The sequence below is a fragment of the Condylura cristata genome, unplaced genomic scaffold (assembly GCF_000260355.1).
Source record: "Condylura cristata isolate star-nosed mole 26May11 unplaced genomic scaffold, ConCri1.0 scaffold00006, whole genome shotgun sequence".
Lineage (NCBI taxonomy): Eukaryota > Metazoa > Chordata > Mammalia > Eulipotyphla > Talpidae > Condylura > Condylura cristata.
In genome coordinates, this window is record NW_004567107.1 from 15,525,103 (window position 1) to 15,539,658 (window position 14,556).

The window sequence follows — 14,556 nt, forward strand, 5'->3', positions numbered from 1 at the left end:
CTCACTCCTCAGAGGCTGAATCATTCATTCGTCTGTGCATTTATTAAATGATACTAAATAGGCTCTGTGGTAGGCAGGGCAGACTTGGTTCTCCAGTTTGAGTCTCATGGCAAAGACAAACATTTTAAAAAGTATGATAAATGTTTTTATAAAGGGGTGTGTAACAGAATGAAGTAGTTATTTTATTTCATTCAGAGTAGATAGGGAAGGATTCTGAGGAGGTAACTTTTTAACATTTAGTATTTAACTGAAGGGTGGAATGGAAACTACCATGCCAGGGGTGGGAGGAAGAGATTGCTTTGAGCAAACGCAGCATGTGCAAAGATGGGAGGGAGCATGACACACGTGTGAAAGAAGGCAGAGTAAGTAGGCGAGTAGTGTTCAGCTGAAGTTGGAAAACAAGGCAGGGGTCAGTAGATTTTATGTCACTGTTGGAAGTTTGGACTTTACAGTGAGAAACCACTAACGGGATTTAAGCAGAAGAGTCATTTTCCTTTTTAATTTTGTATTGAGGCCTAATGGTTTATGACATTGTGATAGTGGTGTAAGATCACACCTCTCCAGACATATGCTACCACGCCACACCCACCGAGGTGCCCACTGGCCTCCACTGTGGTCCATTGGGCCCTTCATCCTTTGCTCTCTCCCCCCCTCTGGTGGCCTGACTCTTATAGTCAGAGTTCTAGACTGTTGTCTGACCTTTGGTTTGCTTGTGGTCCACGTACGTGAAACCATCCAGCATTTGTCTTTCTCCTTCTGACTGACTTAGCATAATCTCCACCAGCTCCATCCACATTCTTGCGAAAGCAAGAGTTCATTTTTCACAGTTGCACAGCTACACAGCTATCTGTGTTTATACTCCACATCTTAATCCACCCCCTGGTAGTTGTGTGTTTAGGTTGTTTCCATAACTCGCTGGCTACAGGTTGTGGAGGAGGGCAAGAACACTAGGAGCCAGTGTGGAGAAGGGAGGAATTCCTCAGTGGTTACCATAGCTGTTGGATTCCTATCGCCAGAGCCTGTGGGCACTGAGGCCTAGAGCCAGAACAACATTTTCTGTGACTTGATTTTCTGGATTTTTCTTTCAGTCTCTCTGGGGATGAAGAAGAACTGTTTCAAGGGGCGACTCTGAAAGTCCCAAGGTCCAAATCACAGCCCGAGGAGGAGGATGAAGATGAGGTGGTAAGGAATTGTCTGGCACTTCTAAGTCCTCACACCACTTCCAGGGGGCCCTTTCCTGCTGGCTCTGAGAAGAAAACTGGAATCTGTTGGTGGCCCACTCGGTGGGCTCTGTGTGCAGGGCCCTGTCAGCGTGCTTGGGGCTGGGAGGGGGTGGCTCTGTAAGCACAGTGGGGATGGTCAGACCCCACTTTCTCCTTGAAATGACTATAAGCCATTTGAAGTGAAGCATGGGCTGCTTAGTCCTACATTAAATTGCTAAAGCCTCAGGTTTCCTCACAGCTGTAGGGAATTTACATTTTAGAGTTGGAAAGACTTTGAAGCCGAATTTCTCAGACCCCCGCCTGAGCACTGCCTGCTTTCCCCAGGCTCTCCAGCCTGCTGCCTCATGCACTCACACCACATCCCTGGGCAGAACTGGGCGCATAGCCTCACTTTGCCCATCTTGAGTGCAGGCCGAGGGTGTGGGTCTCCGGTGAGCACCCCTTCGTGCATCTGCTGCATCTGTGCTGGGACTCCCCTGGGCTGCTGGGACACTTGGGCCGCCCCGGTGGGGACTTCACTGGGTGGAGGACACAGACCAGCTTCAGGCTGTCTCATGCAGGGAGAGAAAAGGGGGGGGCCAGTTGTGTTTCCCTTCGTGTGTCAACAAGAGTGGTTTTGCCTTTTGTCAAAACCTTGGAGAAATGGCTGTGCCAGAGCTGGGATCTAGCTGGCAGGAAACAGAACCCTTCCCTTTTCTCCAGTTTCCCGTTAGGCTTTCTTTCCAGAAATTAAATTTTTATTTTAGAACACTAATTATGAATTCTATGCCAAAAAAAGGAGGTAGACAGGTAACAGATATCCCAAAATGACTGCCTTAAATGGAGTAGGAATTTTTTAGTTAGCAGTATATTATTGGTATTAATATTAACACCATCAAGTTAACTTCTGTTTCGTGGGTACTCTGAAACCTGTTTCACAGACATTCTCATATAATCCCCCACTAATCCAGTGAAGCAGACACTTTTATCCCATCTTATGGGAAAGGGAAAAGTAATGTGTCAAAGGTTATATAGTTCGTCCAAGACAATATAGCTAGTAAATGTAGAGGCCAGAACATAACAGAAGCCAGAGGCCACATTTTTAAATCCCTTAGTGTCAGTTTAGAGATCACGACATTGATGCCCAGGAGAGATGCCAGGTCTGTAGCCAGTAGTGGGGTTGGAGTTTGTCCAGGGCCCTGACCACACCACATGGCCTCTCCCTTGGTTCTGTGAAGACTGCCCTGGGCCAGCACTTGCTCGCCAGAGCAGCGGCATTCTATAGAGGATGTTCACAGTGCTCGTCTCCAGCATTAGCCCTGCCACCCCGTGGGCCTCAATGGGATCCAGAGGGAGGAGTCCCCTGTGGCCCACCCATGCCCTCATTCCCCTGCCTGGTCAGAGGGAGTGAGAGGGGTGGGGGTGGGGGCTGGTGGGACCAGTGCTGTGGCCGCTGGGCATTCTTCCTCTCGGGATTCCCCTGGGAATGTTGCTGAGCCCCTGCATTTGTCACCATTTCATAAGGTGGGGTCAGGCACTGAGCATCAAGTGTTTTTTCACATGTGAGTATGTTGTTTCCAGCCTGTCACCTTCCTGCAGTCCTGCCTCACTTCTGTTCTTTCTCCCACTCTGCCTCTCCATGACGCTTGCCTTACAATGTTAACTGCATGAGAGAGAACTGTCATGTCAGTACATGTGCTTTACAAATAAATGACCCAAATAGCCAAACAAAGTTGGTCTTTTTGTCTGTGTTTGAAGACTGCTATTCCTAGCTTAGCCGGGAGCCACGGTATGCGCCTCAGGGTCATTCCCTGCAGTCAGCCCAAACCACAAGCGCCTTTGTGAACTGGAGCCCACAACAGACACTGGCTCACTTCACCTGAGAGGAGGGAAGTCCGTCTGACACGGGACTATTAAGGACTGACTACTCTTTCCTGTTTTGTCAGAGCATGAAGGGACGTCCGCCCCCAGCACCCCTTTTTGGAGATGACGACGACGACGATGACATTGACTGGCTGGGATGAAGAGCCAGGAAGCTGGTGCAGTTCTCTACCAGCCCCTCCCCTAGGCATGATTTTGCACAGCAAGCCCTGGTCTAGGAAGCCGGGGTGAGGTGAAGGTGAGCGTTGAGGACGGTGTTCCAGAGATCCCAGTTAGCCACCTTCCGAGCCCCGGCCTGGCCTAGCAAAGAGGAGCATCTCTCCCATCGCTGGGGCTGTCAGCAGCCTACCAGGGACCTGCCACAGGCCCCGTTTGGGAGGAAGGGCGGGTAGATTCTCCGCCGATCACCTCTCAGTCTTGTCCTCGTTCAAGCTTTTTCTTCTGTCCACTAACAGACTCCTCAGGGAGTCGTCTGCCCCCCCAGTGCTCAGCTGTTCCAACAGCAAGTCCTGTCAACCTAGGGTGAGCTCTCCTTGTAGAACCAAGGGTGGGCACACCCTGCAACCCGAGTTCTGTAGCAGTTCTGGGATATGTATCTTTTCTCTGCCTTAAACCTCATACAGAAGGTCAGTGAATATTTGAAACTAATAAAACTAAAATAAATGTCTGCAATGAAACCAGACTCAAGCTCTTGGGGGCAGGGGGTACTTGCTTCTAAGGACGCAGCTGAGGGCAGGGATTGGAACCACCTGGGTCAGTTAACATGTACAAAGCACTCTGGTACCTAACCCTGGAACTTTCATGCTCAGTCTCCAGCTGACCGTAGTGCCCTCATGGTCATCCAAGGACCTGACCTGTGGTCTGCTTGCTCCTGGCTGGCCTGCTCCTACACCCTAAGAAGCCGTGCAGAAAGGGTGGGGGGATCTTTCATCATCGTCCCTCATCTCCCTGAGGGATTTTTCCCACTCCAGAGCACTTTCCAGTTCCTCTGCACTCAGGGCCAGGACTAATGAAGAGAACTATAGTGAGACAGTATTTGTGGTTATTTTGCTTTACTCCAGAATTTTCCAAAGACCATAACCCGTTTTCAGAAAGCAGAATTTTAATAGAAATTGTTCCCTGATTTAAATGCACGTAAGCTAGGAGCCCAGATTCCACATCACCTGACCAGACATCTCTCCTGCTGGCAGCTTTGAGCCCATCTCCTGTGAGGGGGCAGGGAGCAGTGGTACCCCGTTATTAAACTTGGTGTTTGTGTTTAACTAATACAAACTGTAGTTCAGCACGTCGTCAGCAATCCTACAGAAGACATGACTGTCCCCATCTTACAGAAGAAGCTGAGGCTCAGGAAGTCGAGTAACGTATTCACAGTTACGTGGCTAGTAAGCAACGGAACAAGAACCCTAGTCCTGACCACGATTCCAGGTTCCCTGGCCTGAATAACCATCCCCGGGCTGGGGTAACAACAGTGACACTCAGGAGCTGAGCTCAACACGGCCGAGTCCCTGAAGCAGTGGCTGCCCCATTATGGTAAAACGGAGCACAAGCCTCTTGGCTCTACTGGTAAGAGCAGACACGAGGCCACTTGTCAGCTGGGTGACTGTTTCTGAGCCTCAGCCTCCTCACCCCAAAGGCAATGACAACAGCTTCTGCTCTGCCTTGTGAGGATTCAGTGAGTTGATACTGTAAAGTGCTTAGAACACCACCCAGTATGGAGTAAGCGCTATGTAGGCGTCGAAAAGAAATTCTGTGTAGGGAAAATGCCATCTCTGTGACGTGGCTCTGAAGAATGGTGAAATGCCCACTGTGTCTCACTGTACAATCAGTCCTGCTAGAGATTTGCCTTAAAAGCCCTCCACACTCTAAAAGCCTCATGTACTGGCATGTTTAAAGAGACCGTAGGAAAAGAAAAAGCCCTCTCGGGGAGGGAGCCGCGGCGGGGCAGGACCTACAAAGGGACGCGTGCGGCTCAGTGGCAGCCCGCCACTAGACGCCCACGCTGTGTGGCACGGAGCAGCTTCCCATTTCCTGAAGAACTGGAATATGGGGAGAGTGTACTCATCAACCCTATACTTCCTGGGAAACTTACTGTCAAATTAAAAAGTGGTTTTGCCAGACTTGCTCTCCCCTCAGGAAGAGCCGGTCTGGACAGCTGAGCCAACAGGGATGTTGACAGGCTACATGACGATTACTTTCCTCAGTGTGGCCCTGGTTCATTCAGTGTGTTACAAGAACAGAGTGACTGCAGACCAGGCTGGCATTGTGGGGTGCCTGCCTGTGGGCACAGCCTTTCAGGGCTGGGCTTCCCTGAGCACGAAACTGTTGTTCTCACAGCAGACAGACTCAGCCCTTGGCCAGCCACGCAGCCAGTTTCGTTCCCTCCAGTTGTTACAGGGGTGCCGCTGGGATTGGGACAAACAGAAGGCACAGACTACTCAACAGTGTGTTCCCTGTAGTTCCCAGGGCTCCAGGCCGCCTATTCTGTAGCTCAGGAGGCACCTGAGCACAGGTAGTCCACAGCAGCTGTTTCCTGCCTCTTGGGCTCTCCTGGCCTTTCCTCTAAAGAAAGGCTCAAAATCTGGAGAGTCCTATCCGAGTCTAAGAATGTAACACTTTGGTTTGACTGCTATTGCACCTTCCATCACTCTTCCCCAGGGCGTCTCAGCATGAAGGGAATGGAAACTTCCCCACCAGACCCTTGGCCAGAGCAGTCATCATAAAAGGAGGGCGCTGAGTTCTGAGTACCATTCAGTGCGTTCTCTGTTCTGAGGGCGCTAAGGCCGTGAGGCACTCCCCACACCCCAGGGAGGGCCCAGGGAGGCCTGGGCCTCTTCCTCCTGCAGACAGTGCAGCCCAATGGGAGGAGCTCACTCTCCGAATGCTCTTCAGCCCTCATTTTTGCACCAAAAAGGAAAAGAGGTCCCATCAGTTGCTGCCATCCAGCGTGAATAAAATGAAATCATTTCCTTAAAAATTTAGTATTAATGTGCAAAACTGCCAACCAGAGTTCATTTGGGAAAGTGAAAAATCATAGTCTGTGCACATGACCCAGAGAAGAGGTCATCTTCCCATGTTCCAAGGCAGAAGGGCGACAGAAAAGGAGCCAGCTTGGTCTCTGTCCCCCAGAGACAAGAGGTCCAGAAGTCCAGTGGAAGAGGCTCCTTTAAATAAGGCACACATCAGAGCAGAGGATCCAGGTTCCTTACTCTTCACCACCCAGACTTCATCTCCCTGTCTTGAAAATCTTTGGAAATTCTAAATTAAAATTGGAGCTAGTCATTGTAGACTCAGCGACCACTGCCCCTACGTTTCGTTCTCTTCTGGTCTCAGCAGCTCTAAGGCGCAAGGCTAAGCCTGGGCCCTATGCAGGCTGGCAGTGGCAGTGGCCTCTGAACTGCAGCTGGAAGTTTCCAGAAGCTGGGAGCACAGTGAGGAACAGCCGTCCAAGACAAGACATGGGCTTGGAGGTACAACATCTGGAGCAAGAGGCTCCATCCTCTCCAGCCCTCGACGCCTGCACAGCCCTCACCAGCTAGTCCGTGCCGAGAAATGGGTATGCTAGGTAGTAACCCACAGCCGAGCCCAGGACCACGCCAAAGAAGATCCAGGTGTTGTACGTCATGACAGCCAACATAATGAAGTAGCCGATGACCACCTGAGCCACGTGGATCAGAGACTGGCCAAAGTGACACAGAAACCACCTGGATGAAAAGGAGAACCAAGTTAATGTTGGTGATGAGCCGTCAGGGAGTAGGAAACTGCAGTTACAATCTTAGCCCAGGAGAGACTTCAGTCTGCCAGAAGCTGTCAGTAGAGAGGGGAAGGGACTTATACTAGGAGCCTTTCTGCTGAGTTTCCTGGCATCCTAGGCAAAAAGGAAGGAAGTAACCTATCATGCCGATGTGGGACAGGACATAGTCTGAGGCAGAGTCTCCCCCTCTCAGTTCACCCCCCATGTGGGAGGCAGTGTGCTAACGAAGAGCACGGACTTGGCCACAGATCAGTCCCTCGCTCTGCCACTTACTAGTTGTGGCTCAGCACAAATGTCTCCTCCTCTCTCAACTCTATTTTCTCATCAGTAAAACAGGTGTAAGAATAGTTTCCTGGCAAGGCAGTTTAGCTCTCTGAGATACTCATGTAGGTGGCTGGTGATGGGAGCAGGCGAGCTTATTCTGCACAGGTGAGGCTGGAGCTGGGGAGCCACGTGGTTGCCCTCTGAGGAGGAAGAAGAGAGGACAAGGTGCTCCTCCGAGGTCATGACTGCCGACAGCATTCTTATTTACACGGGGGCAGAACCCAGCCTGTGTCTGGAAGCCTTAGTGATGCCGTAGGCCCTGTGAGATTGGGAGAACCAGGGGTTCACCAGACTTCTGATGCACTGAGCACCCCGTGGCTATTCACACAGAGGTCTGGCTTGGACTTCAGGAGACCCAAGGTTCGGGCTCACTTTACGGCTTACAGAAATGCATGTACTTGGTCAGGGCCTGGTCCTCAACTTCCTTTCCGTGAAGTGGAGCTAGCTAATGCCCTCGGAGGCCAGCCCACCCCTCAGGGTGAATGTGAGGGCTCTGGGGGGTCCACACTTAGGCTGTTACCTGAGGCAGGAGCCGCCGGCTGGAGCTGACTCTGAGCCCACAAGATCCTGTTGGGACTCTTGGATGACCTGGGGGCTGTCGGGGGCGGACATGCCCACCAGAGCCCGGTGCAGCAGCTTGGCTTTGCCGACCTTGATCCCTTCGTACAACACAGCCAGGAGCAGGATGACCAGCACGGAGAGGGCCATGCCTGTCGAGGAGAGCTCAGCTGTGGAGACCTGGCTGGCAAGTGCTGCTCCTCTCCCAGCAGCTTCCTGTGACCTGGCACAGGAGGCAGAGGGCACCTCCAGCCCTATGGCCCTCTGGCATTTTCTTCCCCACCCTTGTCAGGCTCAGAGCTTTGCAGTCACTCCCTGGTCAATCCTTTCTCGGTGGGTTGACTTACTGCAGCATGGCTTTGCGAGCAGGTAGAGAAGCCCCTTGCTGAGGAAGGAGGGGACACCCCCCCTCACCCCAGCAGACAGCACAAATCTGTCCAGACTTCTTGCTAAGAAGAGTAGGTGTATGTATAGCACAGTTCTGTTTATTGGTATATGCACAGAAGAGTCTGGAAGGAAGGTGAGGGAGCCAAGTAGTTATAATCATTTCAGCAAATTAGCACACAGGAGGTATTACCTCCCTTTCACCTTGCCTCCTAAAGTTTCTTCTGTATGTTACTTTTATAATATGGAAACCCCAGTAAGTTAATTTATAGAAACCATTAAGTGCTCTCCAGAGCTGCTTTGTAAAGTTAACCACTGTTACTTTTATTTTACAAATGGAAGAGGAAATGCTCTAGCTACCGTATTTTATTGGCCTTCCAGGAAAAATCATCTGCAAAAGGTACAGGTTTTTAAAACAGCAAAACACAGGTAACTGCATGTACGTAAGATATATTAAACAGTGCAAACAGGTAAACAGTGGAAAGTAAGCCTTGTTCTCCATTTCCCCTCCCCAGAGCACCTTCTGTCACAGCAAATTCCTGGGTGGTGGCCCAGGGGTCCCCAAGGCAAGATGCCACCTCACTGCACCCCACCTGCTCATCCTACAGTGCCCACACGCCTGCCCTCAGGTGGCAGGCTCCATGCCCGTCTCCCCTCTAACCCAGGAACCATCCCAACAAGTACAGAAGTGGCATTGTGACTTCCAAGGCTAGGCCTTAAAAATCCCCTGCACTCCCACCTTGGTCTCCTGGACACTCACTCGCTCTTGGATGCCAGGCTCCCCGTCACGAGGAGGCCCAAGCCTAGGAGACACGGTAAGGAGGCATCCAACCAACAACCTCCACTGAGGTCCTAGCAGCCACCAGCAGCGGCCAGGGGACATGAGCGTGAGGAAGTCTGCAAGAGGACTCCTGCACCAGCCACTGTCTGACTTGACCTGCCTGAAAGGCTGAGGACCGCTTGGCTAAGCCCATAGAGCCCTCATAAAACGAAGGCTGTCGTTTCGAGTCACTAGGTTTACCTTGCAAAAATTATTGGCATGGCACCCGCTGTCGGGATGGCTGACATATTGATTGGTCAATCATATTGCTTGGTCCCTGCAATGATGGACATTTGACTAGTCTATTTTTAAGGCAGTTATTTAAGCTGAAATAGCTCAGTGCGCAAGTCTGTCTCTTAAAGAAAAACGCTTCTTGAAATTAGTTTCTCATTTGAGGTCCAAGTCTCAGCAGCTACTGAACAATGAGCCCTGAGTGAGGGAGGGGCCAGGAGGCAACAGGTTGCTTTGACCTAGTTCTGACTGACATTTCCTTGCTGTGTGGTCCCCGACAGGTCTCTTCTCTCGGGGCTTCAGTTCCCTTCTCTGTGAAAGGAAAAATGCTCATGGGCCTTTGTGAGGTTCTGTGAGATAATGGAATTTTAAATGCAAAGTTCTGCTCAGTGTTAAACAAGAGGCTTCAGGCCCCCTGCAATGCTAACAGGGCAAAACCCAGGCTTTGCAAGGCCTTGCAGCCACAAACCTGAGCTTCCCAATTCTTACCTGTAGGGCTGTGGACACGCCAGAAATCAAACAGAAGCACCACCTTGTCTGAGAAGATGAAATGCATCTGAAAGAGAAGGAGCCTGCATCACAGGGGGCTTAGGGCACTGGAAGTCACTGTCCCTGCTGTTCTCCACAGCTTTCTGGAAAGGCTCAGAAAAATGCCCCACAGTGGGTGAGCAGCAGCGCTGTAGCTGAGAGGCCCCGGCTCAGGGAGAAGGGACGTGTCCATCCTCAGTGGGCCGCCCAGGTTCAGGCTGTCATGGTGCTCTGGGCTCATCTGGAGATGCCCCCATGTGCCCTCCAGACCCAAGGGGAAGCACTAGACTGAGGAGCTCAACTGACTTGTTCTACCCTTTGGGCTCCAGCCATTCTGCTCTGGCCCCAGGGCAGGCTTCCCCATGGGGAGACCACATGGAGCAGGAAGGCATCCACTTCACCTAGGGAGACCCAGCAGCATTTATTAGTTGGGGATGGGGGAGCCCGCCTGGGGGGATGGTGTTCACTCTACATCTGTTTTCTCATTCACTAAACATTTGCTGAGCCCAAATCTGTGCCCAGCATTGAGGACAAAAGTGACCATCTCTGCCTTTGCTGAGCTCAAAGAGCCTGCCACCGGGCTTCTCACAGGTGATCTCACTGACGGTGGGACAGGGGGCCCATCCACAGGAAGGAACTGGGGGGGGGCTGGGCCCAGAGAAGTGAAGTCATCGCCCAAGTCACAGCACTAGTGAGTAGATAGCACCAGGAGACATCCTGGGCCTCCCGCGTGGCCTGGCTGCGATTCTGCGCTGCCTTCTCACTGGGGTCGGCAGGTTAATGACAGTGCTTGGCAAGATTCAAGTCAGTCCATTCACCCTCTTGTCACTAGCTAGGCCTTCAGTTGGCAGAGGTGGTTCTCTCAGTCAGAGCTCACCCAGCTGAGGTACGGGCAGAACTGGGGTGAGCGGGTGGAAGTCTTGGCCTTCTGAGGCAATGGCCAAACGTCAGCTACTGAAACATCGAGAAAAGGTCCTTAGGAAGGTTCGTTTTACTGAGATAGAGCTGACATGCAGTACCCACTACACGTGGCCCAGAATGACCCGAAGTTTGCAAATGTTGTCAAAGGATTCCCACAGTAAGTTACTGTCTATTGCCACACGTCGTTACGTTTTCACTCTTGCCATGAAAACGTAAGATCTAATCTGAGCAACTTTCATATGTACAATATAGTATTAACTATAGTCACAGTACAGCATGTCACATCCAAGACTTGTTTATTTTCTCAGAGTTCGCAGTTCCTGGCTTCCTACACGTTTGCCAGTGAACACTGGCAAATAAAGATTTCCTTGTAAGTCCACCTTGTAGGTTTGGCTCTGCTGAAACTCAATGTGAAATCCTCTCATCTGGTGCAAGCCAGCCCCTCTCCCCACTTCACATCTCATTTCCAGATGAGAAGATGAGTCCCAAAAGGAAAAGGGGGTTACCCAAGACCTCATAAGATAATGGAAACCTAGGCAGTCATTTAGAAAGCATGTTAAAAAATTTAAAAGTGAGAGCACCTTTTTAAAATCCCAATATGAAAAGTGGCCCTTGCTCAAGGTAGAAAGCTCAAACATAAGAAAAAGTAAGACTCATTGAGTCCTACTACCGAGAGATGTTCCTCATTAAGACAGCAAGCAGTATCTGCCGGCCTGGCAAAGGTTCACAAAAGGCTGAGGTGCATAAACAAACTGCACAGAGAACTCCCCGCTGGGCAGAAGCCCCCAGCACTGGAAGCTGCACCCCTATGCCCCTTTGCCTCTGAGTTCACTTGATAATGCAACTGGCATGACAGGAATGTTCCTGAAGGCTAATTCATCAGAAAGAATGCAGAACTGGGTCCCCTCTATCATCCTTGGGCTAGGGCCAAACTACTCTGCCATGGACCTGAACACCCACAGTGAAACTGCATCAACTAAACATTTACTTTCATTGTGCTGGGCATGTACACTCACTGGAGACAGACGAGTGGCAGTCCTTGGCCCCCGCGGAGTTAACTGTCCATTAGGTGGGAGATGATTACAGCAGGGTTATGTAGTCAGTGAGCAGGAGGCATGGGAAGAGGGGGGGCAGGCGGGGAAGGGTTGGGGTCTCATTCCTGGCCCAGGGCATGGAGGCCCATAGGAGATACCTGACCCAGCCAGAGCAGGTGTCTCCAACAGCTTCCCCAGGAGGCAGCCAGCAGTAGACTGACATCCTCTCTAGTCCAAGCCAAAAGCACCAGTCAGGGAGTCGGGTTCTACCTCACTAGGGAGCGAGGAACCCAGAAGGGACAGACTCCCCTAATCTTGACTTTTCACTAGAAGAAAAGATTCCAGAGGAAAAGATTCCAGCCAGCACACCCTGATTTGAGGCTGCAGTTTTCAACCTAAGGGCCTGTGGCTAGATAGGCAAGGGGCAGAGCTCCAATCTGGAGTCCCCCTTGAGAAACAGGCTTCCGGCAGCTGAGTTTAATTTATCTGTGTTCTCCAGACCCCACCCTGGGCAGGGGAGGGCTGTGGAGCGGAAGCAAGTAACCCCTGGAACAGTTCTCTTATCTTCTCACTTGGGGAAGCATACCCTTTGGTTTATAAATGAAGACGTTTTTCCTCAAAGACTTGGGGGGAGGGGGGAGGGGATGGTGGTGCGGGCGGTGGTGCGGTTAAGGTACCTGCCCTGCCCCTCGCAGGTTGGGAGCATTTCCCAAGTTCTTCCCATGTTTCCCCCTTAGAAAACTGGCAGGAGGGTGGGCACTTAATATAAAGACCTGTACTTGTTTCATGCATCCTAAATTCTGCAACATTCTTCATAGGGTGAAGAAAAAAAAAAAAAAGCGCACGATTTCTTCAAAGACCAAAGTGCCTGGCAAATTGTCTTTCTCCCCAGCGCAGGTGAACCGTGCCAAGAAAAGTAGTTCATCTGGAACGCTATTTCTGATCCCAAGTGCAAGGAGGACGGTACGAAGCTGGGTCTGTTCTCTCGTCGCCCTCCTCCCCGCCAGAGTAATCAAACCACGAACTTTTCGGAGGAGGAACTGGACAAGAGGTGTGTGCGCACTCGGGCTTCCCTAGAGCCTTCCCGGAATCTTCTCTCCAGGGCAGTGCGCCCACGGCAGGGGATCCCCGGACTCCTGCGTCTCCACCCACCTCGCCCCCACCCTCACCTGCGCCGCGGCAGGTCGGGCCGGACTGACTCCCTGCAGAGGCGGGCAAAGAAAACCCCAGAGCCACCGCCAGCAGTACAGCCCGCGTCTTCTCCCCGATCCTAATTCCCACTGTAGGTAAAACTGCCAACTTACGCCCCCGCCAGCCCTGGGCAGAGGCGCGGGGCCCCTCCGGGTGCCAGGGGCGGCCGTCCACCCCGCGTCCGTCTCCCTCGGCGGCGCGGGGACTCACCGCCATGGCCAGGGCTGGGGCGGGATCCCGAGTCGCCAGCGTCCTCACGCTCCGGTCTCCGAGCTCGGAGTCCGGCCCGCCGCCGCCGCCGGCGATCTAGCGGACCCTCGGGCACTTCCGGGCGGGAGGCGCCGAGGTCGCCGACACCTGGCGGTCCCCCCTTCCCCTTCGCCGCCGCCGCCCGGAGCATTGTGGGACTTGTAGTCCGGCGCGGGCGCAGCCTCCGCCTCTCGCCCGCGGGCGCACGTGCGGGCCTCGCGGGCTGGGCCCTGGGCTGGCCCCTCGCGTGGGGGTCGGCGCGGGCGGGACGGGAGACCTCCCTCGCCCCAGGGCGTCGTGGCGGCGGCGTCCACCCCCTCCTCCTTCGGCACTTGGGGCATCTGCCGCTCCGGAAACCAACGTCAGCCCGAGCACGTCAGAACTCCCGCGTTTGGAGATGAGGACTTGGGGGAGCGCAGGTGACCCCTGCCCCAGCCTACGCGCTTAGGTCGGCGTGGACGCAGGAGGCGCCTTGGAGCGCCCAAGTCGACTCTGCAGCCCAGAGACCACTATCCGTGGGCTGCCCCAGCCGACTGGCTGAGGGGCTGCCTGGCTCCCTGCCCCCCAACTCCCCACCTTGCGCCGGTAAGACTGAAGGGAGCGAGCTTTGGAAGCTGGTACAGACGCTGAGCCTTTATCCTGCGCTTAACAACTGCAGGGCCTTGGCCCCTCATTAAATCTCTTTGAACCTCAGTTTCTTCATTCTTAAAACAGATTTCATAAGGCAGTTGTAAGAAAGAAAGCGGGTTTTATTAAACAAGTGTGAGAACCGTGTGAGGGATCTGTCCCAGGTAGACATTTGCTCACCTGGTATTAGTAGACGCCCCCCTACTACCTAAATGTGGGCTGGTAAATTGGGTCCCTAGAAGGTTACTCCGTAAAGGCTGTTGTGCCCCCAGCCTGGCCTGGGCCAGCTAATTTCTGTGGGGTTTCTGCCCACCTTCTGGGCTCCCAGAGCCACGCAGATCTGCAGATCTCACATCCTGGCTGCCGTAGGTCATTCTGGAATTAAAGTAACGTCAGCCTAGAATTCAAACCCACAGCACACGCCTGCTTGTGGAAGCAAGCACTCCTTATGTTTGCCTCGGGAACGTCAGTCTAGGTTTATGACATGCAGAACTAATGTCCCTCTGGCCCTTCCTTCCCAGTCATTCACTATTGTACGAGCGCGCATTAAAGTGTAGTTTGTTGCAGGCACTGTGAGATGCAGGTACACCGTGGGGGACCAGACCCTGCCCCGGTGGCTTACATACGACTGGGGCAGGGGAGGGCAGACAGGTACCAGCCTGCCAGCACAAAAACGCGTGGGGGCTGCAGGGGCGACACATTTGAGTTCTTTATCCTCTGCGTGGCGGCGGTCCACTCCTTGCTGTCCATCCTGACCAAGCCTCTGGGGGAGATGCCAGGCGCTGCTTTAGGAGAGCTCTGGGCAAGGGGTTCTGCCCAACAACATACCCTTGATGTGACATGGTGTTGATTAGC

The 14,556-nt window shown here is 52.8% G+C and overlaps 2 protein-coding genes across 3 annotated transcripts in view; one reads left to right on the top strand and one right to left on the bottom strand.

Annotated features, from left to right (window-relative positions):
* FKBP15 (FK506 binding protein 15, 133kDa) overlaps positions 1-3,749 on the top strand; it is a 45,344-nt gene extending 41,595 nt beyond the window's left edge. For both annotated transcript variants that reach the window (XM_004677422.2, XM_012721489.1), the window contains exons 27-28: positions 1,089-1,182; positions 3,149-3,749. In XM_004677422.2, the coding sequence (XP_004677479.1) occupies positions 1,089-1,182; positions 3,149-3,226 (172 nt within the window). In that variant the 3' untranslated portion in view covers positions 3,227-3,749. The remainder of the gene's footprint in view (positions 1-1,088; positions 1,183-3,148) is intronic.
* Positions 3,750-4,125: 376 nt separating this feature from the next.
* SLC31A2 (solute carrier family 31 (copper transporter), member 2) lies at positions 4,126-13,106 on the bottom strand. Its single transcript, XM_012721118.1, has 4 exons — positions 13,036-13,106; positions 9,641-9,707; positions 7,679-7,868; positions 4,126-6,784 (listed from the first exon to the last, which is right to left on the bottom strand). Exons 1-4 carry the CDS (start codon positions 13,039-13,041, stop codon positions 6,616-6,618), a joined length of 432 nt encoding a protein of 143 aa, XP_012576572.1. The 5' UTR covers positions 13,042-13,106; the 3' UTR covers positions 4,126-6,615.
* Between the last annotated feature and the right edge of the window lie 1,450 nt (positions 13,107-14,556).